A 13240-nucleotide genomic window follows, 5' to 3' on the forward strand; every position below is an offset into this window, starting at 1 on the left:
AAATCAAGCCAGTGTACATGTTTGACAACTGAAAAGCTTACTGTACAGCTCCAGTAGGGGTTTAGCTAGCAACGGGCACCATGACAAAGACTTTTGTGATACCTAATGACATCTGGTTAGAGTTTATGCATTTGAAGGAAGCTGAGATTGAGCAGAGCTACATTTTATATCCCAGAGACACATGCAACAAAGAATGTGTGTGTCTGGAGACTTAAATAGCTAAATTGGTCGAGGACAAACATCCACTTGATTCAGTTTGTTTAAATAAATTAATTATGCTGCTAATTATTGGTTTGAAAACTATTTGAAATTTGTATCCCCAGTCTTTTGCCACAAACTGTGCTCTCCAGTTACGACACCTAAATAACAGCAGACATAAACAGCGAATCAAGAATGTTAACGATATCTCCCTATGTTTAGGTTATGCCTCATCGATTCAAGAATGTAAAGAAATATGGAAGATATGCTCTGAAAATAGCTTATCTTTGAAATCATTCCAACAAAATCTGAAAACTTCTAAGCTTCATAAAGGGAATGTTTGTTGTCTGAGTTTATTTGGTGACTGATGCGCTAAGTGAACATGCTGTTGCATCTAAAATATTAGAAATTTGAATAGTTGTAGGAAGTGTTTTCAAACCATAACTACTTTAGCTCTGGGTTAATCACACAACTCGAGTTGTATTTTTTTCTGGCTCACTCCGTGTCATCTGTCCAGCCTTATAATGCCGCTGGTCTGTAAAGACATGGTGGATATTCTGGACGTGGGAGTCAACAGCACCAGTGCCAACCACACCAGTTTGTCCAACTTTGCTTTCCTTTATGGAGTCTTCCCAACTGCACCCAGCGTGGCTATCTATGCTGGACACTATAACATGGAACTAGAGGTGGTAAGTTCTTCGACTGTATTGATCCTACATTAAACAGCAGCTTGCAAGAAACACGTTATACAGTACTGCTGCAACAGCATCTGAAACACTGTAAAATGTTAAATGCATGACCGTGGCGTGTTAAATCCATTAGGTCAGTATCTGTCTCTTGACCAGTTCACATGACAAGATTAAGCCAGAACAGGATCATACACACACACACACACACACATGCAAAGACTGGAAAATTCTGATTTTCTGGTAGTTATCCACTGTTCAGCTGCATCTACAAAACTCACTATTCATTGCTTTGAGTTTCTCCACTCACATTCTCCTAGTTTAGTTAGTAAAGTTTTTAAAGTTGATCGTGTATCATGTTAAAAGAAACACTATCAACCGAAAGTCTAAATTGTGTCTAAGCAAGTTGAAATACAACTTGGCTGGGTATGTTAGGCTACTATTTAAATATATTTAAACCTGACTGTAATAGGTACACTTTAGTTTTGTTAGAATTGTGAGTCTGAATTTTAGTTTCATCAAGAAAAGGTAGAAGTGAGTAAAGAAAAGCAGTGATTATTGGTGTCTTTCATCTCTTCTCTCTTCCTTCTACTCTATTTATTTAAAGTTCAGGTTTATTGTAGGGATCACAATGAAATTCTTGCACCAAAGCACGAATTTCAAACCACAAAATACAAATAAACAACACTAAACTGACCACTAATTTGACTCATTAGTAATTCTTTAAAACTGTGAGAGTCAGGGTTGTGGCTTCGAGCCCTTCATTGGCCATGAAATTTATCCTTCTGAGCCTCTTAGAAATGTCTTATCACAAGATCCTAACAGTGCTGCCATGTTTGGGTGAGTTTCATTATTAATTTCAAAGATTTGTCACTATCTCTTTGCAAGGAAGCCATCACAGCAGATTCATTCTCCTGTTTAAGTTAGTAAAGTACTAGTCTGTAAAGATTGTGCGTTGGGTTGTCAAGAAAAAGAAATGTCATCAACACGGACAGAAAGTCTGATTTGTGTCACAGCAAATAGAAAAAAAAAACAATCTGGCTGTGTATGTTAGGCTACTAAACCTGACTGTTTTAGTTCCACTTTAATTTTGTTAGAACTGTGAGTTTAAATCTTAGTTTTCATCAAGAAAAGGTAGAAGTGTGTAAAGAAACACTGGATTTCTGTGACTATTTTTAAATGTATTTCTTTCTGTCTATTCTTTAGGTAACATCAGGGATGGTGATCAGTACATTCCTGTCTGCTCCGATCATGTACGTTTCTGCCTGGTTATTAACAATCCCTCTGATGGATCCAACCCCTCTGGTGACAGAGCTGGAAAACGTTAGCTTCAACATTAGCATCGTCAGCCTCGTAGCGCTGGTAAGTAGTGACAAGTTGCAGAATATGTCAAGTAAAGTCACCATTTCTCATGTAAAGCACAATTTTAATCATCAGAGTGCTTTCCAGTAAAAAAAGTAGCTTATAATTTGCGTTATTAAATTAAACTAACAAAGTTTAAATGATGCAGTTAAGACCCTATAATGTCGTTTATGGTGTGATATTACCTCAACAATTTACGTTATAGGGATTGAAACCCTACAGAAATTTTATTATGTACAACTTTACCAAACAAGACCAATGTTTTTGAAGTAAAGTTAGCGTGATAGACAGGAATATACTGAAAAGAATGAGAATATTATTAAGAAGCACAAGTCTGCAAGAAGTATTTCTCATCTTTTATTATGTTGAGTGGCAGAGAGTAAATGAGTGATTTCCTAAACATAAACATACAGATTATTTTTCTTCTCTCAGGTGTGGACCATAGCGGTGATGTTGCTCAGCAGAAAATTTAACAGACTTCCTCACCTGTTTGTGTTAAATCTTTTCCTGGCTCAGGTTAGTCAGTCTTATTGTTATACTATAATGAAATATTATTTATACATAGATGTGTTTTTATTTTTCTGTTGTAGCTGGTGTAGGTGAGGCTAAAATGACCGACTTTAAACACTGCTAGGTGGTTTTTAACAACAAAAGTGCAACATTTTGGTTTTTTTCATATGTTTTGTATCTAAAACATGCAAGTGTAAAATAACTAAAGATGTCTGAGAAATGTGATGAAGTAAAAAGTGCAATATTCTCCCTGGGACTACAGTAAAATAGATGTCATAGACATTGCACTTGAGTAAATGGACCAGGCACTTTTCATTCCTGCAGATGGAGTTCACTAGTTGAAGTGAGTCTATTGTTGTACTTGTGGTACTTACAGGTGACTGAGTTACAGTTTAATTAAATCCTAAACCGTTAATCCTCAATGTTGCACTGTGGCTAGTCTTATAAAGCGTATGTGGTCATGTTTATTGTGGTGATACTTTTAGGCCAGTTTTGTTCTCTCGGTTTATAAATCTATAAAATGAGAACCTCACGCCTCTGCTGTTCCACCTGAACCTTCTGTATTTCACTCTGCAGTTCCTGGTGTGTGTCAGTATGATCTTGTGGAACTTCCTGGTGAAACAGGAAGATAATCTAGTGGGGAAGATTCTCACCTTCACTTTGCTCTATGGATCTCTGTACAGCACATATATATGGACAGGTCAGTGGATATAGTAGTATTGGTGAGTTCTTAACCACACCGCCATTATTGTCAGTCAGATGGCATTTAGCAGAAATATGAAATTAGGTACCAAAATACTGAAATGAAACCCGCTATGCTACAGAGTTGTGTTTTCATGTGTTGTGTGTTTTAGGTTTAATCCCTCTGTGTCTGGCTCTGACTAACAGAGACGATCTGCTGAGGCTCCGACCAGGAGTCTTCATGATCCTGGGTTGGGGGTAAGTCAGCACACCTGGAATGAAGGACTGAAACTTCTAAAATCTTTGTTGTTTTAATGATAACATTTTAACATATCATCAGGATGGCTTTATATAGATATATGCAGTTTAAGTATGTAGAATGGCTTGAATACTGTTTCTGTGTGTGCAGAGTTCCCTTCCTGATGGTCGGAGGTCTTCTAATATCAGGAGAAAGGACTGAAACCATTGACTCGGCCTTCTTCTATGGCAGAGCTCAGGTTGAAACAACTATTAGAAGTGTTTTAAGTCAACAAAGAAACAAGATCTTAACAGTGCTGCCATGCTTGGTTGAGTTTTGTTTCTTATTTTCAAAGATTTGACCTTTATTTTTAGTAAGACACCAAAAACCGCAAACCTCCTCCTCCAACACACCAATTCCTCACTATTCAATCAAGTTGATTTTTATATTTTGTATGTGTTTTCCAACAAATACAAGGACTGTTTGGTGATTTATTAAAGTTTTGATAAAGTCACAGCTTGAAAAATGGATGCCTAATGAACATCGGAGCAGCCTGGTTAGCTCAGTTGGTAGATAATAATCATAATAATCTTTAATTATAGAGAACTTTTCAAAATAAAACATGTCTGCATAAAACCATCACAACTTAAGAGATGGATAAAAACACAGTATGGCTCATAAAAACAACTGTTATGAAGCATAATTTTGAAAAAAAATTTAAAGGAAATTAAAATCAGATAAAAGCAGGAAAGGCTCTCCGTTAAAAGTATGTTTTAAGAAGGCTTAGGTTGGACAAATCTTTCCTAGAAATCACATCAGATATGTCCTTTTGAGCCTCCACTGAGCAACAATAGCTTTCTAACATGTGGCACAACTCGTAGGTGTGTTTTCAGCACACAACTTAGACCAACAACACTGTCCTGTGTGGGTGACATTTGAGCCTTATTTTTCAGTTTAGTTCATATTCTCATCTTCTTTTACTTTTTTTGAACACCACACATTGTCTTTTATATGTTGTTGTTTGTACATGTGGAAATACACTGTAATCAACTATCAATTCCTCTGTAAGTGATGAAATAAGACAGTTCCATTATTAGCTAGACAAATAAAGCTAAAAGCTGCGTCTTTAATGCACAAATTGAACCAACGCCACTGTCCAGTATGGGTGAGATTTGATCCTTTTTTTTTTACAATTTGATTCATATTTTATTGTCTTCTGCCCCAGATAATCAGCACTGCAGTGGTTCTCGCCGTCAGCCTGGTCCTTGGTGCAATTTCTCTGATGGGCCTCAGTCAGGGCGACAGGGAGCAGAGCGGCTACCAGGCCCTGAGCAGAGCTGCTGTAATGGGCATCAACGACGAACTGAGGGCCCCTGCTGGCCTGGAGGATCCAGCAACACAACAACAACAACAGCAGACACAGGTGGCAAATTCACCTGCCTGCAGCATCAACTCAGGTAGCTCTGCTCTGCTCTTGGTTGCACACATTTGAAGATATGAAATGATCTACAGTCGATGTGTTTACTGTTTGTGTTGGGTTTTTTGTGCAGACCTACACAATTTCTCTCCTCTCCAGCCGATACCCGACATGATAGCAAGCACTCAGAGGGAGCACACAAACAGCACCGGTAACAAAAATTTAATCAAATTATTCACCCAACTAGTGTGGATTGTGACTTTACAATACCTGTAAAAAGTATTCACCTCCCGTTTGCAGCTTTTGAACATTGAATCATGGTCAATATAATCACTTATTTTGCATTTTTAATTAATTAAAATAATTTTGTAGAAATCTGTTTTCACTTTGACATGAATGAGTCTTGTTTTTTTTTCAATTCTTATCCAAAAAAAGCCAAATTTAACTAAGAAAGATTCAGTGTTAAAAAGCAATGAAAAGAGAAACTTTCAAGGGGTACGACTATTTTTCATGGGTACTCTATATATGCTTGAAGTGGTAGTAAAATATTTAAAAATTCATTTGATAACAAAAAGAGTGTTAATTAAAGAGAGGTTATTTCTGTGTGTTATCTTATATTAATTTTTACATTTAAGAAGTGAAGCAGAGATGGATTTTTGTGCTTAATTTTGTGCGTTTTTTGTTTTTCTTTGTAATATCTCTAAATCAAACCAACAATAGTCTCTGGGAAACGTCAACAACCTCTGGGTTAGAAACGTATCACACTTTTGCAGAGGATTTGGATTGTGCAGTAAGACATTCCTTCCATTTATTTTTTAATTTTTTGGTAGATTCCTTTTTAATGACAGCGTTCATCTCCTTGTATGCAAATATTCCACTGCAACTATTCCATACGTCAGTTTTTGTAGGAACACCAGTGTCGTATCCTTTGCTTGGCTCCTCCCAGAACGACTGATTGGTTTAAAGAAACACAAACAGCCAGAGTGTTATTTTCCCTCCTATAGCAGAATGTTAATGTGGTGTAACCAGACCGTTATGTTCTACAGAATGAGCAGGCAAAGCGAGGCTCCTTTAACCCTTATCAGTATATATAACTTGTCATACCTTTTTATTTGCAAGTTGGATTTTTCAGTCCCTTTAGGTAGTTGTCACCCACCGAGTTGCCATCACATACACCAAAGCTTATTTGATTCCAACCAGGTTTGTGGTGAATATATAAAAAAATCGTTCGGGGTCCATACGGACCCCAGCCAGACCGTGCATCCATCCATTTCGTGTAAACCGCTTAATGCTAATTAGGGTCATGGGGGGCTGGAGTCTATCCCAGCTGACGGATTTCTTTTTGTTCCTGTCCAGGTCACAGTGGGGCGCTGTGTGACGGCCAGCAGCAGCAGAGTTCTTCCTCCTCTGAGCAGCCGCTGAATCTTCCTCCTCCAGGTCCTCAAACCACTGATGATAAACAGACTCTGAGACACGTTCTGCTCTGTCTACTGCTCTTCGTCAGCCTGCTGGCGGTGAGAATAAAACTCTCTATACATTTATTTATGTGTGCACAAATGATAATATCTCTGTATATTTAAAGAAACATACCAGCAAGAGTTTCACACGATATAAATGTCACAATCTCTACCTTTTTTTTGAGCACTAAACATTGTTTTTTGTTTGTTGTCGTTTGGAAATCTACTGTAATTAACAAACATAACTGGGAAGGACATTTATTTCCTGTATGTAAGTGATGAAATAAGATACGGAAGTCCTAACTAAAAGAGAAACTACACAGACATCGTGACAGTAAGAGATTCACATCACTACATTGGGAGTAAAATCAGAGCAAAGTCAGGATGCAGAGTTCAGCTAAATCTGTGGGGAGATAGTTGGGATTCTGATCCCAAAGATCTTCACATGATCTTGTGGCCAGATCACCAACCCCTACTTTTACTCTGCATGGCTGAGCTGCATAAATTTAATACGAGAAGCTGTACATACAGTCCTGAAGTCTGATGATTGTCCGTCTGTCTGTAGAACCTGTCCAGCTGTCTGTGGTGGCTCTTCAACAAAGATCCAGGAAGACTTTACCTCGAACTGCAGTTCTTCTGTGCTGTGGCCAACTATGGACAGGTACCGCTGTGTTTCCTCTGTCTGTCCATGTACACTTTAATTAATAGCACAATTTTTATATTTTGGCTCTACAGCACCACCGCAGTAGATTTTAAAATGTAACTATCAAAACACAATCAAGACCTTCAAGTTTAATGCCAGGAGTTGAACAAAAATACCACATTAATATTTGGGAATTGCAACTATTTTTCCGTGTATTCTTTTATAGTTTTGATGTCTTCAGTATTAATCTACAATGTATAAAATAACTAACTAAAAGCCATTGGATGAGAAGGTGTGTCCAAACTTTTGACTGGTAGTGTAGTTGAACAAATTTACATAATCCTGAATAAAATGACATATTCATTTGTCGAAATCCTTAGCGATCGAGCAGAGCATGTTAGCAGAGTGGAGCGATGAAAATTTCTGCTCGTCACTCTCGGACCTGTTCGCTCCCAATGCTTTTGCTTCATAAGTTCAACAGTGCGTTATTTTTTTCCCCACAATGCACCAAATTGTTGATTTTTCCACTCATAGTTTTCCTGCTGCCTCCCTGACAGATTTATTTTTTTGATTAGGATTACGAGGGTGGACTTTTTCACTGGAAGCTTCTTTGACCTCATGTTGTGGGTTTTACAGCAACAGGTTCCAAACGCAACACTTGGAATCAACTGCTTAGTTGATCAAGAAATAAGAGAATATCCAACAGCTGCCCATTTTGAGTCGCTTGATAAAGAGGCAGCCGCATATGAAGGAGCTGTAATTCCTAAAACCTTCTTCCAGTTTTAATGGGAAAACCCTCAAGATCAAGTGGAAACTCTGCACTTTAAGCCCATATTAATTATAGAACTGTAGCTTAAATATGTTTTAGGAAATGTCTAAAATAACAAAAATTGTGTCAGTATCCACTTGACAATATGCTGTCTGTTTAGCTGCTATTTAAATGCAGTTTTTCTCTTTTACTTTATGTAGGGTTTCCTGTCCTTTGGGATTTTTGGTCTGGACAGACACCTCATCATCCTGCCTTTCAAGAAGAGGTGAGCTTCAGACCTCAGGAACTTGTCCATTGACTCAGTATATTAGAAATCAGCCCTATAAGAGTGTTTATGTCTTGTTCAGGCTGCTCAGTCTTTGGCAGAGCAGAGAAACTGAGGATCTGAGTCCTTCAGCTGTACCAGAGGAGGTCCGACTCACCTGCACTCAGTTTGTCCGCTACCACAAAGACCAGTGCGTCCAAGACATAGTGCACACTCGCAGGTACGAATACCAGTTATCGTTTTTTTGTCACGTATTTGCATGTGTTTTGCAGGAAATTTTGTCTTTGTATTGGAAATCGCATGTACATGATCTAAAACTATCAGCTTGTAATTAATTTTTTCTGTCGAACGATGAATACATTTGACTTCAGCATGTAGGGAAAAAAATGATCCACTGTTGATTTTGTCTTGTTTTTGATCTGAACTTTAGAACTGTGTCCTTGCATGAGAAATTCTAAAAACCGGTTCTGTCAAATTATTACTGTTGTTCGCAGAATCCACTTTGCATGGTATCTGTTAATCTGTTTGCTGCATTTACTGGAGTTTCCTCTCCACCAGTTTCTTAAAATACCCATTTATACTGTGTTTTATTCCTTGACAAATATTTAATTTCCCTACTACAAAACTCTACTAAAATTCAACTAAAACTCTTGTGCTGAACTTTTGTGAGACTTTTCTTTGCTTTTCTTCTGATGTTTCCCTTGTCTTTTCTTTATTAATCCTTTCCATGCTCCCCCTCATATTTCCTTTATTTTTTCCTTTGCCTGCCCCCTTTCCCTCCCTCCATCTTTCTTTGTCGGCCTTAGCGGCTCAGGGGAGAGTGTGAATGCTTCGACAGGTGAATCCTTCCTCTGATAGTAACAGGTTTGGAGGATGGCAGGAGGCCGATAGTGCAGTTTTGAGACATTGCCCTTCCCGTCAACCCCGACACCTTCAGGAGCAACTGAGCCACGAGTCGCAAAATCTGCACCCGTTTCATGAAAATCAAGATCCTGCTGAATCCAACGGCCAATATTTGCCTCCATCCCAACTTCACCCAGAATCTGAGAATGAACACCGAGTACATATTCCCAATCCCGGTGCACCCGAGGAACAGATTTCCCAACTTCAGTCCAACCAAGCTGACAACCAGCATGGTTTTACTTCAGTCGTGTTTCGAGGCTGCGACCTGGTGGACTGGCTGCTTGAACGAGGCCTCTGCTCCGGGCGGATCGAGGCCGAAATCTACGGCGTTCGTCTTCAGCATGGAGGAGTGTTGGATCATTTGACAGGACAGCACTGCTTCAGGGACGAACCAACCCTGCTGTACTGCTTCATACCGGGGAAAGACGAACCCAAGGAAGAGGATAAACAAGATCGGAGGTAAAGGCGGCAACCACTATGGCTGAGTTATGCCAAAGCGGAAGTGCCTTATGGTGCAGTTTGTCCAGTTTTGATGGAAAAAAAAACATAGTCTGGATTAGATGAGAAATCCAGAAATTCTCAGTAGAAATTTCACTCTACTGTGACAGTTTTGCGCCATAAAGATGATATTAAGTGGAACATTTGATGGATTTTTGCCTTGACTGACATTTGTCTCGGCTGTTCGCAGTGGTTTCCCATTGCTTCTCCACTCAACCTTAAACCTGCAGCCCAAATGTGAGAATTACTAGCTGAGCCAACTGAGAGGCTGCATTTAAAGAGATGGTTGGAGTCAGTTAAAGAATCAACAAGCGCCCCCTACTGATACCTGACCCCTCCTGACTTTGGACCAGTTTTTTTTGTTTCACTTTCTCCACTGCTCTGAACTTGATGGCTTTTTGATTTGAGTCACTGTGAAATGTGAACAGGATTGCCTGACATCTTTATAACATCATTTATGTGCAAGCCAGTGAGAAGAGCAGACCTGTAAACCAACAGAACTGTTCACTGAAAGCCGACGACATCTTCCCCACAGATTTTTATGTTGTCTAGGGGTCAAACAGTATGTTGTTTTTTTCTTTTTTCAGGGCAGATACCGATTATTAGTTATCAAGAAGACCAGATACCTGCTGTAATAATGAAAATCTTAGTGTAAAAATTTTGAATAATTTTGTTGAAAGGGCTTCATTTTTTGATGTTAAAAGCGAACTCGTCAACTTTCATCTGTCAGTGTTGATACGCTGTTACTTGTGACACATAACCAATCAGATAGCACAAAATAATGATACAGATAATTGGACAAATGCTGATTATCACATCCAAGTAAGCATGTAAATTGGTTGTTTGCCATTAATAATTTAACCAAATGAAAATATATAAACTGATAAAGCAGAAAGCATATTGTCAATTAGATGTAGTACCAGGTTGTTCCACCAAGTGGCATCTCTTTTTGTTTAATGTTGTAGCAACCCGAGGAAGCGGTCACTCAGATGACGAGGAATTTCCTTTTGTCAAGCAGACGGCATTGTGGGTGTTTAGCTAGCAACAATCCACCATGACAGAGACTTCTGTGGCGGTTAATGGGTTCTGGTCAAAGTTCACAATCAGAGGATGAATCTAAGTTAAAAGGACAACTACTGAATAGCTAAAAAAACTGTCTGCACATGGAATAATATCCTAACACTTGTTTGAATAACTAATTGATTACTGACTGATGATGCTACCAACTACTGGTTTGGATTTTTTTATTTTTTGTTAAATTCGCATCCGTAGATCTCATAATAGATCATCTGTTGACCTCTAATGTTGTCAGGCCTGTTACCTAGCATTTTATTATTTTGCACGCTGTATCTTTTAATCACTCTGGCCTACGCTGACTACTTCCATGACTCAGAGCAAGTAGAGAATATTGTGGGGGTTTAGCTAGCAAAGGGCCACTATGACAAAAACTTCTGTTGCGGTTAATGACTGCTGGCCAGATTTTAAGATTTAAGAATGAGCCTACATCTAGAAGGACAACAGCCCGGTAGCTAAATGGCAAAGAGGCAAATCTGCACATGGAATATTCTTCACTAGACCTCATTATTACTGACTGATAACGCTGCTGACTATTGGTTAAGAAAACTGTTTAAATTTTGCATCCCCAGATCTGACAGTTGGTCAAACTGATATCGAGTCGACCTCTAATATTTTCATGTTTTGTTTCAGATGAAATCATCCTGTGATTCTGCCTGTTACTTCAGTACTTTATTATTTTGCACGCTGTGTCTTTTAACCACTTTGACTACTTGCATGACTCGGAGCAGGACTGACTCCCGCTCAGCACTGAACCTTTTGCACTGACTGAATAATGTCATATTTCACATGTTTTTGAATTATGCAACTCACTGGATATTTGTCTTGTGATGATGCTGCAGAAGATGTTTATCTTTGCGTCTTGTAATTGTTTTGCCGCATTCAGTTTGAAACATTTGTTCGGGACTGATCTTGTCGCTAAATTAATTCATTCAACCAGAGTGGAAATTTAGCACAGATGACTTTTTCATCCAAATCTGCTTCTAGCCTGATTTATTTCTTTGGCACTGAGTTGAAACTGGACACAAACACATGTAGTTGTTGTGACTACACATCTATACGTCATTCCATCTCAAATCGTCACGTTTTTTAGAACAATTTCTACTTAACCATCTCTGATTTGCCAGAATTTTTGTCGAGCCTAAAATATGAAATTAAAAAGGTATTTGTGCTTCATATATCAAACACTTTTTTTGTCAACCCACTTTCAGTGCCATTTACATTAAAATATTTTGCGATTCTACAGAAACTCCAGAAACTTTTTAAAAAATGACTCAAAAATTGTCTGAATACAATAAATAATTCAGAAATGAACTGAAGCAGATTTAGCAAATATTTAGAATAAATGATCCAGAAATGTGCAAAACATGATCAAGGAAGGATCCAGACATGATTTAAAGATGAAGGAAAGATTCAGAAATCATAACAAAATAGTCTAGAAGCAACATAAAAATCAAGAAATTACCCAGAAAAATAATCTGATTTGATAAAGAAACAAACCAGACATCATATAAAACTACTAATAATGTGAAAATATGTGAATATTATACAAAAAGGATGCAGAAATGAAGAGAAATAATCGAGACGAGAGTATGAAATCATCCAGAAAAATTCTGATCTGATAAAGAAACAAATCTGACAATATATAAAGCTACTAGTAATGAGAAAATATGTGAATATCATACAGAAAAGATCTGGAAAAATTCCAATCTGATAAAGAAACAAACTTGATATTATATAAAAAGACTACTAATGAGAAAATATGTGAATATTGTACAGAAAAGATCCAGAAATTAAGCAGAAATAATCTGGAGAGAGTATGAAATGATCCGGAAAATCTCTGATCTGATAAAGAAACAACCTTGAAATTATAGGAACGATTAAAAATATAAACCTGAAATTTTCACTGTTATTCATCATAAATGCATTGATTCAAAATCTGTACTATTGGACAAGTAGATCAAATAAACTCTGATTTTGGGTGAAATGTGAAAGAAACTGAAGCAGTTACACAAAAATCCCATTTCTGAGCACAAACTAACAACATTAGATCAAATAAAAGTCAACTAGTGATATTTTCTGAACCATATGTAGCTGTATGTCACAATAAGAGCCAATAAAACATGTAGAATACTTTTAAATCTGAAATACGAGATCCCAAATTTCAAAAAACAAGTTGTTTTCATTGAACCTTCATAACTGATTGAGCAGGTATGAAAACATTTCTCAGAAACTATTTGATATATCATGCTATAATATCACAGATAAAATTCTAATCTAAAAAACTTTACAAATCTCAGATGGTCAAGCAGAAAGCCCTCAGCCACCATTGCAGTCTTGATATCTTCTCCTACTTTTTTCACAGTTTAGCTTGCCGTACGTCGCTCACAAAAAAAAAATACTTAACTGTTTGCAGCTATTTTTGCCTGTTAGGTTGCTGCTGATTTCCAGTATTGTTACTATGAAGTTTACAGTGTGTTGGCAAAGGTGGCAGAAGATGCACTGATGGTGATGCACATAAAAAACACATTAACGTCAA

At 37.7% G+C, this 13240-nt stretch overlaps 1 protein-coding gene across 7 annotated transcripts in view; it reads left to right on the forward strand.

Moving 5' to 3' along the window:
- Window positions 1-13113, forward strand: part of LOC111578997 (integral membrane protein GPR155-like) — a 28466-nt gene extending 15353 nt beyond the window's left edge. For 6 of the 7 annotated variants that reach the window (XM_035955367.2, XM_055018500.1, XM_055018501.1 and 3 more), the window contains 13 exons: window positions 716-887; window positions 2091-2246; window positions 2679-2762; window positions 3333-3456; window positions 3611-3695; window positions 3847-3934; window positions 4901-5132; window positions 5226-5303; window positions 6449-6606; window positions 7115-7210; window positions 8162-8226; window positions 8309-8446; window positions 9085-13113. In XM_035955367.2, coding sequence (XP_035811260.2) covers window positions 716-887; window positions 2091-2246; window positions 2679-2762; window positions 3333-3456; window positions 3611-3695; window positions 3847-3934; window positions 4901-5132; window positions 5226-5303; window positions 6449-6606; window positions 7115-7210; window positions 8162-8226; window positions 8309-8446; window positions 9085-9592 — 1984 coding nt within the window. In that variant the 3' untranslated portion in view covers window positions 9593-13113. Of the gene's footprint in view, window positions 1-715; window positions 888-2090; window positions 2247-2678; window positions 2763-3332; window positions 3457-3610; window positions 3696-3846; window positions 3935-4900; window positions 5133-5225; window positions 5304-6448; window positions 6607-7114; window positions 7211-8161; window positions 8227-8308; window positions 8447-9032 lie in introns of all 7 variants that reach the window. The other variant, XM_055018503.1, reaches the window with a different exon arrangement.
- The last annotated feature ends 127 nt before the right edge of the window (window positions 13114-13240 follow it).

This window comes from Amphiprion ocellaris, chromosome 16 (assembly GCF_022539595.1).
Source record: "Amphiprion ocellaris isolate individual 3 ecotype Okinawa chromosome 16, ASM2253959v1, whole genome shotgun sequence".
Lineage (NCBI taxonomy): Eukaryota > Metazoa > Chordata > Actinopteri > Pomacentridae > Amphiprion > Amphiprion ocellaris.